At 43.6% G+C, this 16,363-nt stretch overlaps 1 protein-coding gene across 1 annotated transcript; it reads left to right on the forward strand.

Moving 5' to 3' along the window:
* The first annotated feature begins 35 nt into the window (after positions 1 to 35).
* LOC103543096 (actin-like protein 9) lies at positions 36 to 1,493 on the forward strand. The gene has a single exon (XM_008510007.2). It carries the CDS (start codon positions 191 to 193, stop codon positions 1,439 to 1,441), a length of 1,251 nt encoding a protein of 416 aa, XP_008508229.2. The 5' UTR covers positions 36 to 190; the 3' UTR covers positions 1,442 to 1,493.
* The last annotated feature ends 14,870 nt before the right edge of the window (positions 1,494 to 16,363 follow it).

Here is a 16,363-nt window from a genome sequence, read left to right on the forward strand (position 1 = left end):
TCTACCCCTGCATTGTGATGTCTTCTAAAGGGGGCAGGGGGAAAAGTGATGTCATAGGTCACTGGCCGGCTCCCTCTCCCTCTCTGCCTGTGCCGGCCACTGGCCCAGTCTCACCTTTTCTCCCCACAACGCTGCACCCCAGAGGAAAGTAGTCAGCCTTGCCAAGCCACCCACCCAGCCACTTGCAGCCATGGATGCAAATCACTCCAACCCCTTGGAGCCCCAGTCTTCTCCAGAGGCCCCCAGGCCTGGCCTAAACCCTGGTTCAATCCCAGGATGCAAGAACCTGCAGCAGGACCCCCCCAACATGGTGGGAGACAAGTTGCCACCAAAGACTGGAGCAGTGGTCATTGACATGGGCACAGGCACCTGTAAGATGGGTTTCGCAGGGCAGACTCGGCCCATCTACACTGTGGCCACCATCGTGGGCTGCCAGCCCCAGAAGCTGGCCACCACCGGGCAGCAAGTGCTGGAGACCTTCATCGGCGAGGCCGCCCGCATGCGCCCGGAGCTGACGCTGGTGCAGCCCGTTCGGAACGGCATCTTGGTGGACTGGAACGCGGCTGAGCTCATCTGGCGCCACGTGCTTGAGCACGACCTCCGCGTGGCCACCCAGGACCACCCGCTGCTGTTCTCCGACCCGCCCTTCAGCCCCAGCACCAACCGTGAGAAGCTGGTGGAGGTGGTCTTCGAGTCTCTGCGCTCCCCCGCCATGTATGTGGCTTCCCAGTCGGTGCTGTCCGTCTACGCACACGGGCAGGTCAGTGGGCTGGTGGTGGACACGGGCCACGGGGTCACCTACACTGTACCCGTCTTCCAGGGCTACAACCTGCCCCACGCCGCACAGCGCCTGGACCTGGCAGGCACCCACCTGACCGCCTTCCTGGCGGAGATGCTGCTGGGCTCCGGCTTGCCGCTCGGGCAGCAGGACCTGGACACGGTGGAGAACATTAAGCATCGCTACTGCTACGTGGCTGCCGACTTGCTCAAGGAGCAGGCCCGGCCGGAGCAGGAATACCAGCAGACCCTGAAGCTGCCCGATGGGCGGACGGTAACGCTGGGCAAAGAGCTGTTCCAGTGCCCGGAGCTGCTGTTCAGCCCCCCCGCGATCCCAGGGCTGTCGCCTGTTGGGGTCCCTACCATGGCCACACAGAGTCTTCTCAAGGTGCCCCTGGAGGTGCAGGCGGATGTGGCCCAGAACGTGCTGCTCTGCGGGGGCTCCTCACTCTTCCAGGGGTTCGAGGGCCGCTTCCGCGCTGAGCTGTTGCACAGTCTGCCCCATGAGGCCCACGTGGTGGTGAAGGCCCAGCCCAGCAGGAACTTCTCGGTGTGGATCGGGGGCTCCATCCTGGCCTCATTGCGTGCCTTCCAGTCCTGCTGGGTCCTGCGGGAGGAGTACGAGGAGCAGGGGCCCCACATCGTGTACCGCAAATGCTACTGATGCCGAGCAGCGGTTGGGGCAGTGTTGTGGGCAGTAAAGCTTGCGGTACCCAGCCGGTTCTGTCCTGCCTTCCCTCAGCGCTGGAATGGTCCACTCCTGGACCCACCCAGACTCACCTTATTCTGACCCCACAGACCCACCCCAAGGAGATCTGCCTCCCAGGGCATCCCTGGTTCTGCCCTAACTCACCTCCTGTGATCCGTCCCCAGAGACACCCCAGTTCTGATTCTCTAAACCCACCTCCTCCATCATCAAGGCCCAACACACCACCACGTCCTCACCCTGTCAAACCATCTCCCATGATATATGTCCCCCAGGGCACTCTCATAATGGGGCTTCACCCATGCCCACCCCCAAGACATCCCCAGATTCTGACCTCTCAGCCTACTTCCATGATCTATTGCTCTTGATACAGCCCCCCCCATCCCCTGGGCTCTAAACACCCCAATTCACCCCCTTGCTATATCCCTCAAGGACCCTCAACCAACCCCCATAACTCATCCCTCTCCAAAGAAACTGCACTGGGCACTCCAACCAACCCCTACCCCTGAGAATCTTTCCATGAGTGTTCCAACACCTAAGTTCACTCTTATAATCTGCCCCAAACATCTACTCCCCCCAAACACACCCCAAGATCTACTTACCAAGACATCCCTGGTTCTGAGCCCCCAAAATCCACCCCTTCATTGATTTTCCCTCATCTGATTATCCAAAGTTCTCCTGAACCCTGATGTGCTAAGCACTCCAGAATCCTCCCCACAAGTGCCAAACTCCAACATCCACCACAAAGATCCAAGTTCTGACCCTCAAGTGTCTGCCCAACGGTGGCCTGCTAAAGGACCCCGTAGTGTCCAAAGCCCATGCCCCAAGTTCCTCCCCTCCCCCAAACTCTATTGTCCCCACATAATTTCTCCCCCAGACTCCTTCCTTCCATCCAGGGGCTCCCACAACCCATCCCACATCTGTACCCCCAAAAAACAATAGGTTCTGAAACCCCAAACCCCATGATGGCCCCCACTACTCTCAGCTCACCCCCTTGTTCTGCATCCCCCCAGAAATACTCCTGCATGGTCTCTCTCACAGTGTGCCTCCTGACTCCATTCCTCAGGTCCTGGAGTCCTCCTAGGAAGGCTCTGGGCCCAAGGATGATCCTATGATGACCCCATTGATTCCCTAGGTCCCTCCTCTATGTTCTGATCCCCCAACTCTCTTCCCCAAAGATGCTCTCCGGGGGTCTCCCCATGATGAACCCCCAGGATGCTCTACTTTAGTTTTCAGACTCCCAGGAACTCACCCCCAGGCCCCATCCCATTAGTTGAGACACCAATGAGCAGTGACGTTCCCAAGGGCTGCCCAGCACATGGTGACCCTGGGGAAGACATCCTAGGTGAGGGCTTCACCTGAACACTGGGTCTCTCCTGTGACCCACCACAAAGGTCCCCAGAGGCCAACTTCTTGGGCTGTCCATCAAATATCCCTCTATTATGCTAGTAGTTCATTGCATCTCCCCAGACCTCTCTCCGCCTATTCCTGCAACACTACCCCGGGGCTCACCCTCGGACCTGCCCTGAGGATGCCCTATGAGGTGTCTCCTGCCCGACCCTGTCCCTGCAGGGGCCTGGAATGGGAGCCCAGCCTCTCAGCACAGGGAACTTTGTTCTCCTCCCCACAGGGCACCCTTGGTCCCCTCTCCTCCTGCTGTCGTTATCCTCACCTACCCTGGGTCCTTGATGGAGGCAGGACCTCTGCATTCATGCTGTCATCCAGCCCAATGAACATCAAGACCCCCAGCCATCCTCCCAGGCCATGTCCTCCCAGCTTATCAACAAAATAAGCACAAGCTGCCAGAGCTTATCCGTGTGAACGCTGGGTCCTCTTCTCTTTCGGTCCAGGAATCATTCATTCCTTCAATCAGTCAATGTTTATTAAGTATCTCTCACAGGCTCTCTCCATCTCTACCTCTCCCTGAGTCTTTCTGTGTGTCTCTGAGTCACCTGTCAGCATCATTCTTATGCAGGAATTTTCCAAAGTGGAAGCTCACTTATTTGCAGAGCATTGAGCCCACCGCACCCATCCCTTCATCTGCCATCACACAATGAGGGTGAGTGAAGGCCTTGGCTACCCCCACCCACCCTGTCCCACTGTGTCCTGGGGACTGGGCAGTGGCTCCCGCCTCATCCTGGACCAGCCAGTGGTCCTCAGCTGATGGGACAGCCCTTCAGACAGGCCAAGATCCCCAGATCACAAACATGCAGGTTGGATCCCCTTTGCTTCACCACCCTCACTTACCCAACTTGTACAATCAGCAAGACCCCCTCAAGAGATTACCAAGTGGTGAAGGGGAACTCCTTATTTTTCCCACTAGGGGGCAGCAACTCCAAGACCGAGGTGCTGATGGCTGCCTGGAATTTAAACCTTAATGATTGTGTCCCAGACCTCAAGTGAGGCCCACCCTACACTGCAGTGTCAGGGCACTGCCAGTCACACATACACAGAGAAGGGATGTGGGATAGGGTGAGTCTCAGATGCCACAGGAAGTGAGGAGGATGCAGAAACCTCTACCAACCTTGGGTTGCTGGGAAACCCAAAGGGCTTTCACCTTAGACCAGACTAAGCCTTCCCCATCTCCAAACCTTCCCTGGGACAGAAATTTCCTCTACAACCCTCCAAAAATGCACCCCTCCCATTTGCACACTCTCAGGGATGGGGAGTTCACTACCTCCAGTCTGTTATTACAAATCTCACCTCCTCCCAGGAGTCATAGGTAAACTTCTGTCTACACTCTCTGCCAGCCACCCCCGACATGGAGCACTGAGAGCAGCAGAGACCCTGATACCCCCAGTCATTTCCGAACACACCCCCAAAGTCTACTATCTCGTAAGCCCACCGCGCCCAATTTCTTCCACTTCTGGTTTAAAGTCATTCATGCATTCATTCCACAAACATTCATTGACCAACCACTATGTGCCTGACACTGTGCTGAAGTCTAAGGAAATCGCAGTGAGTAGCAATTGGGTCTCTGCCTACCAGACCCTCCTTGAAAGCTCTGATGGAGAATGTGGGTTGGTCAGTCCCTTTTCTAGAAACATTTCTTCCATCGACTTCCAAGTGGCTGCTATCCGTTTCACACACTGACCCACAAGTCCTTTCCTTCTAATGCCTCCAAAAACCCATCCACCTCTCTCCATCCTTCCTACCCCAGCCCAGGCCCCTTCATTGCTCACCTGGAAGATTGTGGAAGCTCTTCCTTGATGTCCCAGTCACCCCATCTTACCCTCCAGAAGACTCTTGCAGAGGATTTTTGCAAAACATAGTTTAGAACACGCTAGTGGCTTTCCCTTGTGTGTAAAAGAAAACCCAAATTCTCACCACAGCCCTGAATCCTCTGCCAATCTCTCCAGGCTTCTCCTTGGCTTTCCTGCCCACCCTCTTCACCCCAGCCGTACCACTCACCTTTCTGGTCCTCACATGTGTTTTACAGGCTACATTGGGTCCCTCCAAAATTCTTGTGTTGGAGTCCTAACCCCCAGGACCTCAGAATGTGACTGTATCTGGAAATCGAGTCTTGACAGATGTGATTAAGTTAAGATGAAGTCATTAGGGTGGGCCTTAATCCAGTATGACTGATTTCCTTATAAAAGGGGCACGTTATGGCAGAGACAACACAGACAGAGGGAAGACTGTGTGAGGACACAATGAGAAGACAGCCGTCTGCAAGCCAAGAAGAGAGGCCTCGGAAGAAACCAACCCTGCCAACACCTTGATCATGGACAACTAGCCTCTAGAATTGTGAGAAAATACTTGTCGGGTGTTTAAGCCACTCAGTCTGTGGTATTTTGTTGTGGCAGCCCTAGCACACGGAGAGAGATTTTGGTGCCAAGTGTGGTTTGGAAGGTAGTTGTAATTACCAGCTATGACCACGTGACCAGTTACAGAAGTGAGGACTGTGATTACCACGAGTATTTCTTCCTTGTTTCATTATGAATACATTTGTGTGCATGCATACATAGTACATACGTATACATACATATATGCATGTATGTATATAGAGTAAGCAAATATCTTAGTTTTCTTTCCTGTCTTATACTCATATCTTGCTACATAAGAGGTATTGACAATAGGTCTTAGAATTTAACTTATAAAATGTGAAGAACTGTAAACATCACTCAAGGACTTTATCTCCTCTTCCAGGAAAAAGGTTAGTGCATTCTCAGTTGCATGTAGGATAGCTGTATCACGTTAGGTGGAAATATTATCTTGTTATTGCCTTTATTTGCAAATTAAGTATGTTTTAACATATATGTATGCCAAGGTGACAACAGGTGGACTTGTGATGATTCATTTTGTGTGTCAACTATGGGGCTGTGGCACCCAGATGCTTCTCAAACACTAGTCTAGATGTTACTGTGAAGGTATCTTTTAGATAAGACTAATGTTTAACTCTGTAAGCTTTGAGGAAAACAGATAACACCCCACATCATGGGTGGGCCTCATCTAATCAATCAAAGGCCTTAAGAGACCACAGACTGACCTCTCTCAAGGAAGGAGGAATTCTGCCAGCAGGCTGCCTTCAGACTCGAACTGTAACTCTTCCTGAGTCTCCAGCCTGTGGGACCACCCTGCAGATTTTGGGCTTGTCAGGCTCCTCAATTGTGTGAGCCAATTCCTTAAAATAAATCTCTCTTTCTCTCTACATATATGTCCTATAGGTTCTGTTTCTCTGGAGAACCCTGACTAATATACATTCCTAGCCTCCTTCTTACCTCAAGACCTTTGCACCTGCTAGTCCCTCTACTCAGAATGCTCCTTCTCACCTCCCATCGTATCAAAGGTAGCCCCCTTCACAGTATGATGCGAAGCTCAGATGACAGAAAAGAAATGATTAAAACAATTGACTTCACGTAAGTATGAAAAAAAAAATCTGCAAGGTAAAAAAATCACCCTGAACAAAATCAAGACAAATGATACTTTAGAAAATAAATTAAGTAATAAATAATGCTTTTTTCATTGTTTTAAATTGAGGTAACATTGGTTTATAACATTATATAAATTTCAGGTGTACATCATTATATTTTGATTTCTGTGTAGACTACATCAAGTTCAACATCCAAAGACTAATTACCGTCCATCACCAAACACATGTGCCCAGTTACCCCTTTTGCCCTCATCTCTCCCCCATTCCAATGTGGTAACCACCAACCCAATCTCTGTATCTATATGTCGTTTCTTGTTGTTGATGTTTTTATCTTCTATTTATGAGTGAGATCATATGGTATTTGGCTTTCTCTGTCTGACTTATTTCACTTAGCAGAATACCCTTAAGGTCCATCCATGTTGTCACCAGTGGCAAGATTGCATCTTTTTTATAGCTGAGTAGTATTCCATTGCCTACATATACCACAACATCTTTGGTGATTGATCCCTTGATGGGCACTTAGGTTGTTTCCAAGTCTTTATTATTGTGAATAATGTTGTGATGAAGGTAGGAGCGCATATGTCTTTATGCATTAGTTTTTCGCATGTTCTGTGGATAAATACCCAGCAGTGGAATAGCTGGATCATATGGTAGCCCTATTCTTATTTTTTTGTGGAATCTCCATACGATTTTCCATAGTGGCTGCACCAATTTACATTCCCACCAGCAGCATATGAGAGTTCTGTTTTCTACACATTCTCTCTAGTGCTTGTTATTTTTTGTCTTGTTAATTATAGTCATTCTGATTGGCGTGAGGTGATATCTCATTGTAGTTTTGATTTGCATTTCCCTAATTAGTGATGTTGAACATCGGTTCATCTGTCTGTTGGCCACCTGTATATATTCTTTGGAAAGATGTCCATTCAGATCCTTTGCCCATTTCTTAATTGAATTGTTTGGTTTTTTGTTGTTGAGATACACAAGTTCTGTACACATTTTAAATGTTAACCCATTATCAGATATATGGTTTGCAAATATCTTCTCCCAATTATTAGGTTGTCTTTTATTCTTGTTAATGGTTTCCTTTGCTGCGCAGGAGCTTTTTAGTTTGATGTAGTCCCATTTGTTTACTTTTTTCTTTTGTTTCCCTTGTCTGGTCAGACATGGCGTTTGAAAATACGCTGCTAAGACTTAATGTCAAGGAGTGTACTGCCTATGTTTTCTTCTAGGAGTTTTATGATTTCAGGTCTTACATTCAAGTCTGTAATCCATTTTGAGTTAATTTTTTGTGTATGGTGTAAGATAATGGTCTACTTTTATTCTTTTGCATGTGGCTGTCTAATTTTCCCAGGAAAATTCATGGAAGAGGCTTTCTTTCCTCCATTGTATGTTCTTGGCTCCCTTGTCGAAAATTACCTGTCCATAGAATGTGGGTTTATTTCTGGGCTCTTGACTGTGTTCCATTGATCTGTCTGTCTGTTTTGGTGCCAGTACCATACTGTTTTGATTACTATAGCTTTGTAGTATATTTTGAAATCAGGGAGCATAATATCTCCAGCTTTGTTCTTTTTTCTCAGGATTGCTTTGGCTATTTGGGTTCTTTGTTGTCCCATATAAATTTTAGGATTCTTTGCTCTATTTCAATGAAAAATGTCATTGGAACTTTGACATGGATTGCAGTGAATCGATAGATTTCTTTAGGAAGTATAGACATTTTAACTATGTTAATTCTTCCAATTCATGAGCATGGAATGTCTTTCCATTTATTTGTGTCTTCATTTTCTTTCAACAAAGTTTCATAGTTTTCGGTGTACAATTATTTCACCTCTTTGGTTAAGTTTCTTCCTAGGTATTTACTTCTTTTTGGTGCAATTGTAAATGGGATTGTATTCTTCATTTCTCCTTCTGATACTTTGTTGTAAGTGTATAGAAATGCAGCTGACATTGATTTTGCATCCTGCAACTTTATTCTACTCATTTATTATTTCTAATAGTTTTTTTGGTGGATTCTTTAGGATTTTCTAGATATAAAATAGTGCCATCTGCAAATAATCACAGTTTTATTTCTTCCTTTCCAATTTGCATCTGATTTTTTCTTTTTTTGCCTGATTGTTCTGACTAGGACTTCCAATACTATGTTAAGTAATAGTGGTGAAAGTGGGCATCCTTGTCTTGTTCCTGTTTTTAAGCAGTAGCTTTCAGGTTTTCTCTGTTGAGTATGAAATTAGCTGTGGGTTTGTCATATATGGCCTTTATTATGTTGAGGTGCTTTCCTTCTATGATCACTTTATTGAGTTTTTATTGTAAATGGATGCTGTATCTTGTCAAATGGTTTCTCTGCATCTATTGAGATGATCGTGTGATTTTTATTCTTCATTTTGTTAATGTGGGTTATCACCTTCATTGATCTGAAGATGTTGAACCATTGCTGCATCACTGAAATATATCGCATTTGATCATGGTGTGTGATTTTTCCTGTATTGTTGCATTTGATTTGCTAGTATTTTGTGGAGGATTTTTGCATTGATGTTCATCAGTAATATTAGCCTGGAATTTTCTTTCCTTGTTGCCCTTGTCTGGTTTTGGTAGCTGGGTAATGTTGGCCTTGTGGAATGAGTTGGGAAGCTTCCCCTCCTCTTCAAATTTTGGAAGACCTTGAGAAGGATAGGTTTTAAGCCTTCTTTGAATGTTTGGTGGAATTCACCAGGGAAGCCATAGGGTCCTGGAGTTTTATTTTTTGGGAGGTTCTTGATTACTGTTTTGATTTCCTTACTGGTGCTTGGCCTCTTCAAATTCTCTATTTCTTCTTGATTCAGTTTTGGAAGTTTGTACGATTCTAAGAACTTATCCATTTCTTCTAGATATCCAATTTGTTGGTGTATAGCTTTTAATAGTATTCTCTTATAATTTTTTCTATTTCTGAAGTTTCTGTTATAAATTCTCCTCTTTCATTTCTGATTTTATTATTTGAGCATTCTCTCCTTTTTCTTGGTGAGTCTAGCTAAAGTTTGTCAATTTTTTTTATCTTTCATAGAACTAGCTCTTACTTTCATTGATGTATCCCTTTTTTTCTAGTCTTTCATTTATTTCTGGTCTGATTTTTATTATTTCCTTTCTTCTACTGATTTTGGGCTTTATTTGTTCTTCTTTTTCTAGTTCTTTTAGGTGCACCATTAGCTTCTTTAGTTGAGATTTTTCTTATTTGTTGAGATAAGCCTATATTGCTATAAACTTCCCTCTTGGTACCACTTTTACTGTATCCTATAAAATTTGGCATGTCACACTTTCATTTTCTTTTATGTACAGATTTTCTTATTTCTTCCTTGACTCAGTAGTTGTTTGGTAGCATTTTGTTTAATCTCTGCAAATTTCTGACTTTTCCAGTTTTCTTCTTGTAGTTGATTTCTAATTTATACCTATGTGCTCAGAAGAGATGGTTTGTATTATATTAATCTCCTTAAATTTGTTGAGACTTGCTTTGTGGCCTAATATATGATCTATTTTGGAGAGCACTCCATGTACATTCAAAAAGAATGTGTATTCTGCAGTTTGGGGATGGAATGTTCTGTGTTCATATACTAAGTACATCTGGTCTAATGTATCATTTAAGGCCAATGTTTCTTTATTGATCTTCTGCTAAGATGATCTTTCCAATGATGTGAGTAGAGTGTTAAAGTTTCCTACTATTACTGTGCCACTGTGAGTTTCTCCTTTCATGTCTGTTAATAATTACATTATATATTTAGGTGCTCCTATGTTGAGTGCATAGATGTTACAAGTGTTGTGTCCTCTTGTTGGATTGTTCCCTTGATCATTATGTAGTATCGTTCTTTGTCTATTGTTTCAGATTAATTTTAAAGTTTATTTTGTCTGATAGAAGCAAAGGTGCTCCAGCTTTCTTTTCATTTCCATTTGCATGGAGTATCTTTTTCCATCCCTTCACTTCCAGTTTGTGAGTTTTGTTAGGTCTTAATTATGTCTCTTGTGTGCAGTATATATATGGGTCCTGCTTTCTTACCCATTCAGCCACCCTGTGCCTTTTGATTAGAACATTTAGTCCATTGACATTTAAAGTAGCTATTGATAAGTATGCATTTATTGCCATTTTGTTCCTTTTATTCTGGATGTTTTAGTGGTTCTTCTTTGTTCTTTTCTTCTCTTGCTCTCTTCGCTTCTGATTTGATGTTTTTGGTATTTGTTTGGGTTTCTTTCTCTTCACTTTTTGTGTGTGTATTGTAGGTTTCTTATTTGTGATTACCATGAGGTTCATATATAATAACCTATGTAAATAGTAATCTATATTAAGTTGATTATCTAAGTTTGAACTATTACTAAGAGTGTTACCCTTTTACTCCCCTGCCCCCACATTTTATATTTTTGAAATCATCTTTAAAAATCTCTTTTTTGTCTGTATATCACTTAACCTCTTATCATGGAGATAGATACTTTTGGTATTTTTTCTTTTGACCTTCAATACTACCTTATAGGTTGTCAATCCACTGCCTTTCTGTATATTTGCCTTTAGCAGTGATTTTTTTTCTTAGATAATTTTCTTATTCCTATTTGTGTTCTTTTCTTTTCCCACTTAAATAAATCCCTTTAACAATTCTTGTAAGGTCAGCTCAGTGGCGATAAACTCCTATAGTTTTTGCTTGTTTGGAAAACATCCATTCTGAATGATAACATTGCCAGTTAGAGTATTCTTGGCTGTTTTTTTTTTCTTTTCCTCTCAGCACTTTGAATATATCATGTCACGCCCTTCTGTCCCGCAAAGTTTCTGCTGAGAAGTCAGCTGATAGCCTTATGGGGTTTCCTTTGAATGTAACTTGTCTTTCTCTTGCAGCTTTTAAGATTCTCTCTTTATCTTTAATTCTTGATATTTGACTTATAATATGTCTTGGTGTGGGCATCTTTAGATTCATCTTATTTGTTGCTGTCTGTGCTTTCTTTACCTGAATGCCCGTTTCCCTCCTCAGTTTAGGGAAGTTTTCAGCTATTATTTCCTCAAATATCTTTCTGCCTATTTGTCTCTTCTCTTTCTGGGACACCTATAATAAAGATGTTAGTACACTTCATGTTGTCCCAGAGGTCCCTTAGACTGTCCTCATTAATTTAATTTTTTTCTTTTTTCTGTTCAGCTTGGGTGATTTCCTGTACTCTGTCATCCAGATCACTGATCTGTTCTTTGTGTCATCTACTTTGCTGTTGATTTCCTCTAGTTAATTTTTCATTTCCACTATTGTATTCTTCAGTTCTGATTGGTTCTTTTCTTTGTTTTCCAATTCTTTGTTGAAGGTCTCACTGTTCGCATGTATTCTTCTCCCGAGATCAATGAGTATCCTATTAGTTTGTATTCTTTATCAGGTAGGTTGTGTATCTGTGTTTCATTTAGTTGTTTTTCTGAGGATTTCTCCTCTTCCCTTATTTGAAGCATATTCCTTTGTCTCCTCATTTTGCCGACTTCTCTGTGCTTATATCTATGTATTAAGTGGGTCAGCTACATCTCCTGATGTTTGAAATGTGACCTTATGAAAGAGATGCCTTAAGGGACCCGAAATGTCCTTCCTTCTTATCACCTCTTCCAAATTCTCCAGGGATGTCCCCTGTGTGGGCTGTGTGTTCCCTTCTGTTGTGACAGGTTTGCTCTTGCTGCAGGTGCATGGTTAGTCTATGCTGACCCCCAGGCTGGCTCGTTGTAAAGCTCAGCCATGTGTGACTTAAATGGTCACTTTATTGAGTGGGACAAGCCCCAGCACAGCTGGCTTCAAGGTGTAATACCTTAAAACTAATGCTAAGTGAATCAGGCCCCCAGTGTGGCTGGTTGCTATCCTCAGGGTCTCACAGTTTCTGTAGGCTTCCATTGCTGCTCCTTGCAGCACATCACCATCGTCAGCTCTCTCAGGAGCACAGATGGCGTGTGCTTCCCCCAGGGACAACAGCACACAATCATTTCAGACATTGGATGATGGGGCAGATCCCCTGTATGGCTGTTTGAGATGGCCAGTGGCGTGAGTCTTCTGCAGCTGACACACTCCACTGCCCTGTTGACACACTCTTCCAACACAGGCCCACCCCCTGACACTTGCACCAAGGCAGACCCACTTGTTCCACTGCTGAGGTCCCACACACCACACCCATGCAGGGCCACAAGTTCACCACAGGCTTGCAGGTAGGCAGGGCCAGTCTCTTTGGGGGTTATGTGCTCTGGCTGCACTTGACTAAATCTCGTGTTTTTGGTGGGGAGGGGAACCTCTGCACTAACAGGCAATAGGAAGTAATAGAATGGCAGCTGCTAGTGTCCAGGTCAGCATGACTGGACTAGATCCCAATAACGGTTGTGGACAGTGTCAGGCCCTGGAGGGTTGAGCCAAGCCACCTACTGCCTCTCTGAGATGCACTTAGAGCTTAGTGAGTCTCTTTTACCAATGGACTATGAACTTTTCTTTTTGTGTTTTTGCATTTTTTTTAGAATGGGTCAATTCTCTGCATGACTTCTTTAAGAGCAGGTTTCTCTTTCTCTGAAGTTTGATAGTTTTCCTGAGGGTATCTCCCACTGGTTTTGAAAGCCAGCTGATCTGCTATTATGGGATCTCATCTCAGTTGTGCTGAATCTAAAGGCTGAGATGCCTACTGTGGCTATAGATCCCCCACTCAGATCACGCCTGCTTCTCTGGGGAAGAGCTTCATACCTTTACATATTGCTCCCAACCATGAAGCACTGTGACTAGGATGTGATTTTCTCCTCAGCAGAGGTTTATTTTCCTGCCCTTCATCCTGCTCAGTGCTGTCCCTTGTTGTGGGGGTTCTTTTTATTGAATTTCCAGATCTATCAACAGGAATTGTTTCACAGGTAGCTGTGCCTTTGTTGTGTCCTTGGGAGGAGGTGAGTTCCTTCTAGTCCTTTGACATGACCATCTTCCCATCATCCTTGTGATTACTCTGAAATAGAAAATGTAGGGAGATTCACATGGTTTCAAAATGCATGCCACCAGAATGATTTTTTATATCATGCAATTTCAAATTTGTTTCAATAAAACTTGCAGAGAATGCAACCTGTTTCAGGAGAACAATTTGGCCCTCACTACCAAACTCTAAATATGTACCTCATCCTTTCATTTAAAAATTCCATTGCTAGGAATTTAGCCTAAGGATATTGTAAGTGTAATTTATAAATACAAGATGATATGATACATAAATTCAAAGTGATGTAATATATTGTATCACCCTGAATTATTTGCTGTGATGCGTTGGATGGAGAAAAAAGGAGCACTTAGTGTGTAAACATGTTACCCTAAACCTGTAAATACATTTACAGGTCCAATAGGCTACCACACTCAAAGATATGACAGGCTAACCTGGCTTATCCCTGCCAGCCACCAAACACTGGAAAACTGCAGCATTAATCTCCTTGAGTCTCTGTGGAGTGTGTTGGGCCATTTGACAGATGGCACAAGGTCACTGTGAGCCCCTTACACTGCTTAATCTATGACCAAAGCTTTGCCTTGATGCAGCAGCAGGGACAAAACAGTAGCTAAAGGACAAAAAGGACTGATAAAATCCTGGGAATAAGGCAGCACAGGGCTTTCATTATCTCTCATTGTGTTATCGAAGTTCAGTCTCTGAACTCGGTGCCAATTCAAATAATGAGAACAGAGGTTTGGGTGAAAAGGGAAAAAACAGTTTTCTTAATTTCTTTGGCAGGTGAAGGGAATGCCAGCTAGCTAATGCCTTAGGGTACAGCTGGTTCCCTGTTAAGAAGCAGGTAAGGGGTTTTGAAAAGTTAGCAAGGAATGTGGCTGCTCTTGTAGGGGAGGGGGTGGCCTGTGACCTTACTGGTCAGCACTTTCCCACTGGCCTGTGTTTGGCCTTGTGAGGCTGTTTGCAAGGAGAGGGGATGGTGAGATAAAGGAATCCACAGATGGCTGTCCTTGGTTGTCGGCTTCCATGGTTGATGGGAGATCTACGGTGCCAGGAAGTCGAGGAGTTGGGCTCTGGGAAGCTTCAGTTTCTTGATATACTCTGGACATCAGTTTCCCTGTAATAAACTTCAAGGACTTGTGATTAGCCAAAACTTTAGTGGGAACCAAGCATGAGGCGTTGAACAATTTGGAACTTCTATGTGGTTGTAAAAACTCAGGAAGTCAAAGGTTAAGCAAACAGATATTTACATATGAGTGTAACTAAAGAAGCAGGAAAAGGGTTTGGTCTTTCTTTAGGTTTAACCCCATATATGCTGGCTTTAATGTAGGGGAACTGAAATCAGGGCCTAATTAATTAAAAGCCTATAACAGTTGTCCCTTAATTGATCAATTTGCTGATTGTTTACTAATTTGTTGAATGAGAATAAATGGAAAGAAACAAGTGGATCATGATTTTCTTAATGTTCTTTCAGATTGGCATTTTGAACTTGTTCTTTGCTGTAACCAAAGACAACAATCTAAATTAAAGGGCACTCTCACATATGATAATTGGCATGAGATTTGAATAGAACAGACACATTCACAAAAATTCATCAAGTATGTTTACTGCAGCACTGTTTGTAAATGCAAAAAGCAATTTTTATTATTTATACTGTTTACACAATTTCTGATAGGTCCATATAATCTAATAAATAATATGCAGTCATGTTTTTAAAATGACATATTTCCATGTGCCAGAACAATAATCTCCAAGGTTACAGATGCCGTGAGAGAAAAAGCAGTGTGCAGTAACATAACTATAGTAGAATTCCTTTCTGTTAAAAAAAAATAAGTACATAAATTTATCAGGTCATTTTCCAACACAAGGATTGAGTGAATTCAAAGGAAAATCCTCTCTTCACTCCAGAAGGGTACAATGACAGGTAATATATTCTAAATATATTTTAAAAAGACAATTATGTTAAAAACAAAAACTAAAATTAGCATCTCCAACTGGAACTGAAATATGATGGCTGGGGGCTGAAACCACAGGGTAAGAAATAGCAACTTATGGGAACTAGCTCCTGAAAGAAAACACAGCCTTCATGGGAAGTTAACAAATCTTTGTGTTTAAGTTCCACTAATGTTTCTGTTATTCTCCGATATGAGACAGTTGCAAAAAGACAGAATAAAACAAACCAAATATTCTAAACGCGGCAGACTTGGACCTCTCTATTCAACGCTTTTTCTCTTCCTCCCAACATGAAGGCTACCTTCTTTCTTTTTTTTTCTGCCTAACTTACACCTTTGCAATCTTCAAGCAATCAGCTCCTTCATTTGTCAAAGACCCCCTTTTTATTCGAACCATCAATGCATCCCATCTCCTTTACTGACTTTATCATGGTCTGATGACGTGGGTTATCATACCTTTTGTGTGCTGTTTCACAAAGGATGTGTGTGTTTGTAAATCATGCCTCCATGAATTATAAGCTTCTTGAAGCAAGAATGACAGAAATGATAACTCAAATGTTCCATGCCTCCACCTACAGCCTTATTTCCCAAGCTCTGCAATATCGAACTTTTGAGCTGGATTATTTTTGGTCACTGTGAGGGCATATTTTTCACTGTAGGATGTTGAAGAGAGTTACCCCTGGCCTCTATCCACTAGCTGCCAGTAACATCCCTCCCATCAATAATGACAACCAAAAATGTCTTTAGACATTGCCTCCTGGGACAAAATGATCCCAATTAGGATGACCTGGTTCGAAGGGATTCCTCCACAGTTGATTTCATAGTGGCGGTAATAACTATAGATTGATGAGATGATTTAGAATAATGTAATGGGAAAATCAATAGCATTGCAATGTGCATTTGACAACAGGACCAGAGCCAATTCCAATTTTCAGGGATTAAAATGTTATAAGGTAACCATAAGTTGCTAAAATTTAACCATGCCATTCAGTCACAAGTACCCAGGTAGTGACAGAATTCTACCTTCAGTTTTTCTGGAACTGCTCTGGGGACTAGGTATCTCTAAAACATCAGTGGAGGTAAGAAAACCCAAGTGAAAACAACATAGTAAAGATATAGATAAAACTTGATTGATTA

The sequence above is a fragment of the Equus przewalskii genome, chromosome 6 (genome assembly GCF_037783145.1).
Source record: "Equus przewalskii isolate Varuska chromosome 6, EquPr2, whole genome shotgun sequence".
In the NCBI taxonomy this organism is placed as follows: domain Eukaryota; kingdom Metazoa; phylum Chordata; class Mammalia; order Perissodactyla; family Equidae; genus Equus; species Equus przewalskii.

Coding starts and splice junctions, on each gene's coding strand:
- LOC103543096 (XM_008510007.2), top strand. CDS start 191: ATGGATGCAAATCACTCCAACCCCTTGGAGCCCCAGTCTTCTCCAGAG.